General features: G+C 33.1%; 1 protein-coding gene across 4 annotated transcripts in view; it reads right to left on the bottom strand.

Annotated features, from left to right (window-relative positions):
- The window catches only part of CEP170 (centrosomal protein 170), a 106,813-nt gene that overhangs the window by 64,153 nt on the left and 29,833 nt on the right, over positions 1-12,827 (bottom strand). For all 4 annotated transcript variants that reach the window (XM_063328925.1, XM_063328926.1, XM_063328927.1 and 1 more), the window contains exons 4-7: positions 7,536-7,614; positions 6,842-6,900; positions 6,573-6,735; positions 4,659-4,793 (exon numbers count right to left, since the gene is read on the bottom strand). In XM_063328925.1, the coding sequence (XP_063184995.1) occupies positions 4,659-4,793; positions 6,573-6,735; positions 6,842-6,900; positions 7,536-7,614 (436 nt within the window). The remainder of the gene's footprint in view (positions 1-4,658; positions 4,794-6,572; positions 6,736-6,841; positions 6,901-7,535; positions 7,615-12,827) is intronic.

The following is a 12,827-nucleotide window of genomic DNA, read 5'->3' as shown; positions in this document are numbered from 1 at the left end:
AAAAATACAATTTTAAAAATGAAACTTGTAAAAGAAAATGATCTCGAATTTACAAAGCACTTGAAAAAACATCTCTAAACCTGAAGCAAAATATTTATTTGCGGAAGGTATAAGAAGCAGCCAAAACATCCTATTTCCATAATACCCCAAAATATTTTTTATATGTTAGCTTTATATTGGTACTGTGCAATATAATTTGTTTTTTTCCTTTCTCTTTCTCTCCATATTACTACTTTTTATTTCTCACTTACCTCTTAGGTTCTTTTTTTGCTTTATGGCTAAAGCATATTTTTCATTTGTTATTTAAATACAAGATTATGAAAAGTACATGTAATGATTCACCAAGTATTAAATAAGATCTTTGTCTTTTAATGTTGTCATAACCTGTCTTATGAAATAATATGAAAATTGCTCTCTCTAAATAAAAATATAAAATAACATTACATAGAAATGCCCATCTCTTATAATAAATCATTTAACAACATGCTTTAAAGGAGTTAAAGTGAAAAAAGTGCAAAACTAATCTTACTTAAATATGTTGGTGTGATGGCTCTAAAGTTCTGTAAGCTCCCCATGACATACCGTGCACATTCACTGCTATAGCTTTGCAAAGCAAGCCTTATATATCCAGAACTTGCATGTATTCCAGAAACTTTAGGAACTTCTAGGAACTTTAATGTTAATACTAATGATTAAACACATGTGTAATCTGTTACTTACAGTGATTACTCTGGTACGTTCAAAATAGTAGTCAGCCTGCTTTACCTTAAAACGACACTGTTTCTTAAATGTAAGGAGAGTTTATCTCATATACTGTTACACAATACTGTAATTAAAAAACACTTCATGCCAAATGGAAAAAAATACTTTGGATTCTTAAAGCCTGTTTAAAAATTGACTTCTATCTTTTCTTAGACTTCTAGTAAAGGCATTAATGACGTGAAATTCTAGAACTACTACTGAGATCAGAAGGGAATGCAGTTTTTGCTTTCCCAGGAAGTGTGGGTGTAACACATGGCAATAATAATAATTACACACCCAGTAAACTTGCCAATAACATGTAAGTTTAACAGCTGCAGCACCGATAAAGTCACACCATAGGTGTATACACAACTGTCCATTTTAATACAGTCTAGTAGATCTACAGATCACTAAATTAGAGCAACATGCATGTCTGAAAAAAGCAGAAAGTTTTTTCTTTTTAAAGTTTTCCAGGCTATTTTGCTCTGTTTTCAAATGATTTCCATTAGTGAGTTTCCATTGTGACAGAAAGACAGTAGCATTGAAATAATCTTATTAACTTGAAACTGTAAAGACTAATTGTCTATAGTTGGCTTAGCAGAAACAAATCTCCCATTTCAATCTCCTCATTAAACCTTGCCCCATCTGTTACAATTCATGCCTTCTTTTCTATTCAGCGAATAATCATGGACCAAATCATTAAAGCACGAAGCAGGTTCTTCATAGGATTAATTTGTTAAATGATAGCAGGCTTTATTGATTTGAGTTACTGAACAAAAAGTTTATGTACTTACATACGTGAATTCACCTGTAATGTACTTACTTTTATGCAGTTTATATTAAGAAGCATGTTCCAAGTTGTTGTTTTAAATGCTTAATACAATTTAGCCCATGAAAGAATAAATAACTGCATTGATCTTGAATGCTTTTTATTGAAGTTCGTTTTTATTTAAAAGATAGCCAAACATGAGTCTTGTGAAATTTCCCATTTCCTTTCATTAAAGTGTTCCTTTATATTGATTTCCAATTATTATATTATCTATGTTATAAAACCTAAATGCATGAAGAAAATATATACTAACTTGTTGAAAATTAACTTAATGTTTTCACAGAACTTAACTGTAGGCTAAAGGGGCCCAAAAAGCTTATATCTGTTTTATAATTGCATGAAAACATTGGGGATAGTTTTTTTGTACACATCTACACAGACATAGTGTTCTGAGATTGAGAAAAACGTGTCCATAGAGCCAGATGTCAAGTCTTATCTAGTCTGTCAGGCTCTCCGTCAACACTACTAAAAAACATCTACAAAAATCAAAAGCCAGACTAGTAAAACATACGACTAATGTCTACTGAGAGATTAAGTGATCGAGATAAATAAAACACTTGTCTATACATAGGATTTTAGTTCCACATCCTCCCAAATTAAATTGTTTTGCAAAAGTGTCAGGTTTTGTTTTTTTCCCAGCAGTGTCTTCCCATAACATTTCACATAAGCTTTTGTTTAGTATGTGCTTATTCAAACTAAATTCCATTCTTGCAGATTTATTACTCTTTCAGTTTGAGGAAATAGAAGCTATCCCTACACTCTACTTAGATTAATTTTATTTCTTGGAGATAAATTAATAATTAAACAACAACAAAATAAACAAAAGGGATTTCTAACACATACATTTAAAAAAAAAAAAAAAAAAGAAATGTATTTGCAAAGAAGGTTCCATGCCCAAGTTTTATTTTTATATATAGTGTATATATATATGGAAAACAAACAAACAAAATCAGTTAAACAGTGTAGAAAATATTAGTCCATCTTCTCTATTCATCATTTACCTTATGATGACTTCACTAAGGTAAAGCATGTCAAAATACAACCATCAACTGATGTTCTGTCTAGAACAAATTTGTTTTCATCTACTACTGATGCATCTCCTTGATTAGTTTGAGAGGAAGTTGGAACCTTATTTTATTCTGAACTCAGGAACTAAGACAGAAGCACTGATCGATCACATTCTGAAAAATCTCTTGGTAAAATAAATACAACAGAATATAAACGACGATGCAATATTGCTTCTGAAAAGCAATTTAAAGTTATGAAAAAATAAGAATAGGCTTGCTACTAAACAGAAGCTGGAATCTTGTATCATACCTTGTTAACGGCATGGTGCCAAAACCACAGATTTCAGGATACTACTTTTTAATACTCCTATATTTAATGAGGGCAAATAACATGCATGTTTTTTGAAGTAAAACAATGTAGATAGATACATGCGAGTATAAAAAGCTTGATGAATTGATATTTTTGTTGTATTAGTTTGCTAAACACTGGCATCTAAGCACTAAAACCACAGACTACCATCCCTGTTTTGGCATGCACAGGAAGATACAGTCACAGGTTTCATAGACAATATGTAATGCTTCCTGTAATCTGGAAAGCAAGGAGAATCATGTGGCTAGCAAGTCTATCACTGGCATGACTTGAAGGTAAGGACTTAATTCTTTTTCTTTGTAACTGATGACATGCATGCTTTTCCATTCTGTTGAGAAAAATCGAAGTGGAACAACATCTAACAGTCACTGCCTCTCACTATTATTGACATTAGGAACAAAATTTGTATTCCTTAGGAATGCTTAAAAGTATTTGAAGAACACAATTCTAGACAAGATTTGAACTGCAGTTATAGATTACCAGTGCAGGATATTAAACCTGTAGTTAAAATGTCTCCACAGGAGCACACAATAGCATAATCTACTCATGCTGCGTACGGTAGAGAAGTTTTTAACGAAAAACCCAACCAAATGAGAAAGTGTTTTATAATTGTACTGTTATATAACACAGTTCTTTTATATGCAACAAAGTTAAGTTGCACAAAACTTGTCACTAATTTCAATGTTTTCACCTAGTTTCTTTCTACTAGTCCAAATCTCAAGAGACTGACTTTACTATCTTTCTCATGACAACTTTAGACTAATATGAAAAAGGTCATTAAAAGCTATGACAAAAACTTAACACCAAAGACGTTAACATTATTACATTGGACTGTTAGCTTCATTTAATTTTACATGTTTTTAGAGTTTACTCCAACTACTGCAAACTAGGATTCATGATAACCAAGGCAACTACTATTGCAGGAAGAGAGACATTCCCACCTCAGCTAAAGTACTTTAATAATCTGCAAATTTAAAACTGCTGGGCCTTAAATGCATGTCTAAACAGCTCAACAAACATGGCTGAATTTTGTCCTAACTTGAGTAAGTTTTAAGGTTATTATCTTTATTAGAATACCGGTCACTTTATTTATATGCCTGATGATAGACTTAGAAGCCTAATTATAGACATTGAGTTTTAAGATTTGGCAAGACATACTGCGTATAGGTAAATAACAATAAAAAAAAAAAACTGTGTTATGGGGAAACAAACATTATCAGTTTAACTTTAGATTATGTGAATCTTTACTGCAAGAACTATGAAATGCAATTCCCACTAATGCAACATTATTGAATTACAGGAGAGAATCTTAGTGTAGATCACCTTATATAGCTAAAAGTCAAATACAAAAATAATATAGCACCATTTATATTCACAAAGTACTTTGATGAAATATCCCTATGAAATCTCTAATTTTGAGCACATAAAATGACAGGTATGGATTAAGTTGATAAATAAGACACACTGGTTCATGTAACATTATTTTCTATATCTGCTGATAATAAATTGTATTATATACTAGAAAACTGATACATTATACATGAAATTGGTCTCTGGAAATACACGGTTTAAATTTTTTAAACTAACTTAATTTTAATAGGCTTTCATCTATGCAAACTGTCTATGAGACTTACAAACATTAATATTTATTTAGTTAATTAGTTAAGAATGTATGTACAAAACCCCCACAAAAATAAGACAACAGACTTACCTGAAGCCCCCGCCTCATGCACTTTTTCTTCATGCTTGCTATCTGGCTTACAACCACTTTTTTCATCAGCTTCATCATCACCCCACCAGGCTGGCTGCCCATACAAAGGTGTCCCACGAGGCATGGCAGAAAGATCTATAAAATCAGCCCAAAGCAGAAGAAATTACTTTTCTGTTTAGTTGTAATATTTAAGTGAAAATCGTATCTCCTGGAAGCTGATATGAATTGGTTGCATGCATTTGCCTAAATACAAAACAAACTTGGAGATTAGATAACTGATCTGGGTTCTAAATATAAAAGCTTACTAATGACCTGATCAAAACTTCTGGCGCAAACATTTACGCAAAGGCAGCTGACATCCCTTATTGTTACCCTGATATATCTGTAAACATTATTTTCTGCTTTCAGTTTGAAGTCATCAGCATAGCAGTACATTCCTAAAAGCTGTCTGCTGCTATTTCTGAGAGAAGATTCTCACTTTTACCCACATTGACCTTTCAGTGAAATCTGAACTCACTGCACAAAAAACTGATCAAATTTTGCCATGTTGCCAAGGTTCCAAATTGCTGACAGCTACTACAGAGTGCTGAAAGTTACCTTGTGTAAAGCTTTACTGAGCGCAACCATTTATTTATTTTTAAAAGGTAATACTTAAATTACAGTACAATTAAAAATGCTATTACTTATATAAGAAGTATACACATGATTAATTAAACACATTTAAAAATAAAGAATAAATAAGAAAAAACCCACTGATATAATTAAGATTTCTACCTGGATACATTGACTGGATTAGTTTTGACCTGTTCTCTTGGAAATATAGTTCACCCTACTGAGATTTAGCTATTCTAGTATCATACAGGTGTTCTGAAGATACTTTAAACAGTCGTGTATATAAAATAACATGATCTGTTCAAATCCACCCTAGTAGCTTGTCTGTAACTTTGCCTATTGTGAATGTCAACATTTTTATTCAATGTTTTATTCACTGCCGTTCCAAAGATGATACAGAATTTCATAGCCATGCCAAAAAATTCCATACAATTTGAAGATACTAAGTACTTAGTTTTTTAAACAGCATTGCACTTTAGTCAATGGTGAATTCTTTTTAAAAACTTGATGGCTGATACTTGTGCACTGAATTAGCAATAGTAAACAGCTATGTACATATACAGCAACAGTGAGACAATCAATCTCCATAAAGCTTCTGAGAGTTGCACTCAAATATAAATCCCTATCATTAACTTTGACTGTTATTTTTGGAAGAGTGAAAAGAAAAATGGAAGATGAGGATAAAAAAACCCCTCTGTGCTACTTTATGAAAATTTAAGAGGACTTGAATGCTGAAAAGACATATTGAATAGGAACACTGAAGTACTAGGTAGGCTTTATGTACCCTTAATAGGATGTGAGATCAACCAACAAAACAAACAGGTTAATTAGTTATACCACAGAAAAAGAAGGAAAGAGGGAAGAGGATGAGAGAGGAGGAAAAAAAAAAGAAAAAAAAAAGAAACAAAAAAAGAAACAAAAAAAGAGAGCACTTGACAGTAGTGGTGGCAAAAAGTACAAACTGTTCCTGAACAAATATTTTCAGATTTTCAGTAAATCTGCAAAAAAATAGCACACTTTCCTGCCACAAATGTTGAAAGTTTGAGATTTTGTAAAGAGAAATGCAAAAATCTGATAAATGCTGATTAAATGTCCCTTTATGAGTTTTCTTAACATGTGGATACTACAGTAAAAAAGGCAAAAAATTCAATTCTGAAAGTTATTAATTACACTTAAAGTATGTTTAAAAATTCACATATGTGAAGTTTTTACATCTATCTATAGAACTTCACAAGCATCCTAGCAAAGCAAATAAATATCCCTTCCAATTCTGTGTGCTTCTGCAGGAAAAATGAACCTTACCCATTGATTTCTCTTCAGATTTCAATGCTTCTGGAGTTTTGTGGTGCCCTTCAGCTGTGGAGTCTGCTACCTTGGACTCTGAGTTTTTGGAGCTAGTTTGCTTCGACCCTTCTACCTCTGAAGATTTTTGGGATAATTGGAGTTGGCTTGTGAATTTTTCATGCTACATGATATTAAATAGAGAGAAAAAACACCCTTAAAGAATGAAAAAACCCCGATGTTACCAACAGACAATGACAGAAGAACATCTAGGAACTGCACACTGTTACCTTAAGTGCTTCTTCAGGGACTCTCATCTCTCCCCTGACAACAGTAAAAAGATTAGTATGTAAGAAATGCTAAGGAAAACAGTGGAAAGATTTCTCAATTCACAAGAGGATTTTACAGAAAAGCAACAGTTCTGCAGCCTATTCTTACATAGACATGGTGACACTTGTTCTACAAATATGTCACTGTTAGGACTAGCATGTACAATCATACTCATCACAGCAAACGCAAACCACAATATAATTATTTACCATTTGTAAACAGAACATTGAGTAGACACATTACTGTTGTAATAATATAAGTTCTTTTTTTTTATTTGATAGTTTACTGAGTAATTACTTGTAATTTTCTCTCCTTGTATACAATGTCATCTGATACAAATATTTGTATATTTGCCTCAAAGAAAAGTAACGTTACTTTGTAAAACAGAAGTTGCACGTTAGGTTTTAAATAGTAATTGGAATTTGAGGTTTCCTGCAGTGAGAAACAATGAAATGTACTTTATCGGTGGTTCTGACCAAGATACAGTATTCTAAAACCCGCAATTTTCTCTACTGTAGGCATTTTTGTAGTAACGAGAGAGATAAATATTTCGAAGTTGCTTCTCAAGTAGTATGAGAACTCTTCATTTAACACCACCATACTTTCAGCAAGAAAAGCGTGTCAGGACATTGTGCATTTTTATGACAAGGATATCATATCCAAATCTCAATTTATCTTCTAACTTCAGAGTGATGTATGTCTGTTCTGGAATCCTCACATCATTCACAAACGTCTACAGAATTAAACAAGGACAGAAAGAGATACTGTTAAATTCCAAAATAATAAAATGACAAATCACTTAACCGATTTTATAAGAAAGTTTTCAGCACTGCAAATATTCTACTAGTGATTCACTGGGGAATTAAACTATAAGTTCAAATTGCCACCTACTTCACAAAATATTTCAAAACAAAGGTTAAACACCAACTGCTGACATCACCTTGGCCTTGAAAAGCTTCTTACAAGTTTAATCTTGTTAGCAGTATTTACTAAATTGTTGATTAATGTTCCCTCAAAATTTGCACCTCCACTCATTATTTTTCTTGTAGTTTCCTTTTTCAATTTGAATTAGCTGTCAGAATTGATTCATCATCACATTTGTACAGTACTTAACGTTGGATATGAGAGTTCTGAGGTAGCTTATCATTTCTAAACATTGTCAAACGACTTAAAGGAGAAACAAAAAGTTATTACATCTGAGTAACTCCAAACGCAGTGATAAAGAATTCAATATATTGCGACTCTTTCAAGAGTAGGTATAAGAACATCTGTAAGCAGAAATAACATTATTACACCATCTAGGAGCAAAGCAGAACGAATTCTGTAGGCTTGACAATACTTTTTGAAAATTCAGTTATTGTAAAATAAATAATCCTCTCCTCCTTGAAATCACTGTTGGAAACATAGTTGGAGACTAGCTTTCAGTTATTTGGAAAAGAATTTATGTATCTGAAAGTTTGCCCAATTTCACCAGCCATATCAGTTGACTGTTAGAGGCAGTATGGAATACCAATGACTCAGATTTCAAGGTCTGGATTAAACCTAACAACAAAAAAACAAGGATTTTGCAAAAACATGCTGGCATAAATTCCAAGAGAGCACCCGAGATATATAGAATGACTAATTACAGAGGCAGCAAGAAGGAAAAATAATACATGTTCAAGTAAAAATGGACCTCAGAGATGTAATTTGGAAGGAGCTGGAAAACAATTTCATCTCTGTGGGAAAAAGATTAAATGAACATAAATAGGGCTTGAAGTTAGATTACTCAAACCCTAAAGAAAATTCCAGGAAGTCACTTACATAAAATTCTAAAAGAGAAACCAGACCTTGTAAGAAATGGGGTGGAGGGGGGAGCTCATTCCTTCACTGGAACTGAGGCTGATTGGCCTCCCAATGACAGCTCTCAAATTGACCCTTCGCTCATCTCAAGTCATACCACTGCTCTTAGAACTCTCCAGATTAGGCTGAATCTCTAACTGTGAAAGTAAATTGCTTCTTAAATGGAATTTTTTACCTTCAGAGAACTCTATATTGTATCAGTATCTTCCAAATTCATTCAGTGACAGACAAATATAAAAGGGTGAAGACATGTTTTGTCTACCAGAATAGAATATTAAGCTCTCTATTACAAAAACTAGAGATCAGACTACACAGAAAAACGTAAACAGTAAATGTAACTCTGAATAATATTTAAGACACTTTCAGAGTTATAGATCCCTGAAAACTCCGTCCACAGTGTGAGCTGGCAAAAAACTTCCACACAGCATCTTGCCATAAACTATTCCTCAAGGCTTGATTAAAATCTGTATTAGGAAGCTACAATTTACACTCTAAGTTCCTCTCCCCCATGTTCTCCCCTGGCTTTCTTGAAATCTTCCCTCTCCTTTTACCTGAAAAGAATGTAATATCTGAACTTATAAGAATGTAGCATCTTCCTTGTACGAAATATGAATAATCAGCTGTATGTGATCAGTCTCTTGTTCCTTGGTGTTACTTCCTTCATCTTCTTTTAAAATCCAAAATGAAGCCTTAATTTAGGGCAAATAAAAGATTTATGGTTTAGCTGGCATGAGATTGTTACGTTGTTTTATGAACTATTTATCAGTTTTACATTCTCCCATACCTTAAAAAATGTACAGCTTCTTGCTCATTTTACTTTTCATAACAACTACACATTAATACTGCAGGTAGATGAAACATCCAGGGTGCTTTTCTGAAATACATTAACTATTGGTTTGTGCCAGTTTTGAGGACTCAAAATATTGCAACCCCACAGGATCATCCTATTTCAAACTTAAGAATTCTACGACAACATGTACATGTTTCTAACAAATGCAGCAACTGAAATATGCCATTTTTGAAGCACTATGAAGTTAGGGACACACAAATGCACAAAAAATCTTGAATAATTAAGCCAGCCAAGAATCTGAATTTTTGAACGCTTATGTTGCTCATCTAAATCTATTACTACTAGGTGAAGCCTGGAAAGACAGAAACAATGTCCTTGCCCAAAATTGTAACAGGATCTTCTGTTTTATTTTCTTTTTCTAAATAAAAATAATGTTCAGTTCATTATTTACAAAATTGCTTACCTACATCATAGAAAGTATCTTCTGTGAGAAATAAGAATTAAAGGTCCCACCATTTACTGGTTTGTAAGCACGAAATTTTGAGTGGTGTTCAATACATATTTATTCCACATTATGAGAGTTCAGAGCAAAAACCCAGTGAAGATTATCCTCAACGCAGTCTGAATTTTAGTGAATCACCATAATTTAGGTTGCCTTGAGGACACGAGTGTATATATGTGCATTTATCCTTCCAGGTCAGGGTTCTGAAATTCATGTGCATGCAGTATACTCAAGCCAGAGAGCTCTGAAAGCAGTGTGTGCAGTCTGAAGACATCTCATGACTGAACTGATGGCATACAATAACCAAGCCTCAGTAGCTTTGTCAATGGAGTTTTGAAATTCCTTCACAGGCTTTGGGATGCAAGACAAAGCTAGCTTGAAAAAGCTAGTTTCTACGTAAATAAGAAATCCTTTTCCCTCTTTAAATCATGCTACACACATTTTTATATATTCACATGATTTCCAAAGCTTTATTCTTCAAATAGTGAGAGTCAACTCTCCTTATGCCACCACGAAGTTTGCCGAGCATTTTGCAATCCAGCCCTAAAATATCAGTGTGAAAGAACTTCGCTGTTTTGCAATTATCCCTGAGACGAATGTTATTCAACAGGGCCATAGATGCTTGATATTTTTTCTGGTATGTTTTTGAGGTGACAAGGAGACAATTCAGTTGAATTCTGCTGATATTGGTGAAATAATAGATTATATCTTAGCAACTGTACACATTTTTTTCAGAAAAGATAAATTCCTTAATCTTTTTTGTATGAAATAAAAGATAAGTAGGAATGACCAGGAGGAGTCATAGTGGAAATAGAACTTTATTTTGGAAATAAAACTTTTACATCATGTAAATCTCATTAAAATTTACTTTTGTTTTATTTTCAAATCTAGATCTACAAAGTCCAGGATGAAGACTGCTGTAACCTTTTCACCGAACTGAGTGTGAATCAACCATATGGATAAAAATATTCAGGCATTAGGGCATCAGGTGCAATCACAGTTCATCTCGTGAAAGTATCTGGGACTCATAAAAGCCCTATGTATTGGTAGTAGACATCTCCCCTTAAACTCTGAATTATCTTGAGCAGTTAAAGTGCATTACACCAGAAATGGAGCAGTCCTGTAAACTAAGAAAAGTACATATCTATTCTCCAAAGAAATGGGACTAACAGGAGGCCAAAATAAACGTTTGCTCTTGATGAAGCAAGCAAAATAAGAATTGGTAGAAGCTGATGAGGCACTAAACGAGGGGCTTGGCTGCTTGGGATGTGATGTTCTCAGTGGAAATAGTAGCTAGACTAGAAGAATTAGTCTAGTTAATAGTTCACCACATGGTACAGAGGCATTGCACATATTGTTCTGCTACACAATTTGGTTTAATTATGATGTTACAAATTATGCATTTCTTCTTTTTACCTGAAAGCAGGTAGCTAGAGGTATGTAAGAAAAGCACAGTTGGAAATAAATTGTAAGGGAAGCACTGAGAAGACAAAGAGCAAGGACTGAACTCCTAAGACTTAATATTCCCTGTCCCAAAACTGGGAAGAAAGAGTTCCTTTGATGCCTCTGGGTAAACAGCTATAGAGCAATTGACACCTCAAACTTCAGAATGAATCAGATCAAGCGAAGCAAATACATGAAAGCTCTTTATTGGAGGCAAAGAAAGGAGGCGAATGAAGGCTTTTTAACATATATTTTTTCTAAATCCAAGTTTTGTGACAAGGCAAGGAAAATCTGAAGATATGACTATTGACTAAAGGAATAACAGGAAATAAAAATCAAGTGGCTCAGCCAAAAATTACTATGTGCTGAATTAATTTTTTGGTCACAGCCTTGAAACAGCGCACTGATTTTCAAAATGCAGAGGTATATTAAATATTTAAAGAGCAACATTCTCATACGTCTACAACTGTGCAAAGGAAATAATCCTTCAGGTTATACTGTTTTCATATGGACTTGAGATTCTGAGTCTTTGGAAGGCTGAGTTAGTTACCCTAAAATTACAGAAAACCTAATAGAGACAAACTAACAGGGTTTTTATTTTGAAATGCACTTCAAGATCAAAAACCTAAATCAACGCTTACAGGCAGAACCTTGACATGTCTCCTTCAGCTTCTATTTTTTTAAACCTTTGACAATGCTTATTTGAATTGAAATTTAGAAAGCTATTGGTAGTGAATAGCTATCACAGATGAACTCACAAGTTTACTCAGTACATATTCATGACACGGCCAAACATTTAAAAGTTATATAAAATAACAACCACAACTAGTGAGTATAAACAGTTCATAAAGAAATATCTAAAGGGCTACAAAAATATGACAAAGTTACTAAGTTTTTAATAATCTGTTCTACTATTCAAAACATTTATAAAAGGTGAAGCTTACCTAGAATATTGTATATGCAATCCCTAGAAAAGCCTTAAATGTAAAATGACATATATAACTTTATGTTTTCCCTATATTGGTTTGTGATAACTTGACACTGACACATTAATTGTAGACCTTTTGACACTGAAAGGATACTGAAAAACTAAATGCAAATACACAATAAGCTAAACAGGTTTACATGCAACATGGTTATTGCATATTTATTTATTTTTCCACATATGAAGTACAGTTTAACATTCTTTTCTGTATGAAAATGGAGAAAAAAGGAAGAGCATACGAAATAAAAGTCGATTTCTTAACCAGACATATTAGAGACTGAAATGCCTTTTTTTTTTTTTTTTTACAATAGAATCAAGATTTTCTTTTTTTTTCCTTATATTTCTGAAATACGGAAGAGTAACACATCCCTTTTTATTCTTTTG

This window comes from Chroicocephalus ridibundus, chromosome 3 (assembly GCF_963924245.1).
Source record: "Chroicocephalus ridibundus chromosome 3, bChrRid1.1, whole genome shotgun sequence".
NCBI lineage: Eukaryota > Metazoa > Chordata > Aves > Charadriiformes > Laridae > Chroicocephalus > Chroicocephalus ridibundus.
Note: the sequence above shows the minus strand (reverse complement) of the source record. Positions and strands in the feature narration are given on the sequence as shown.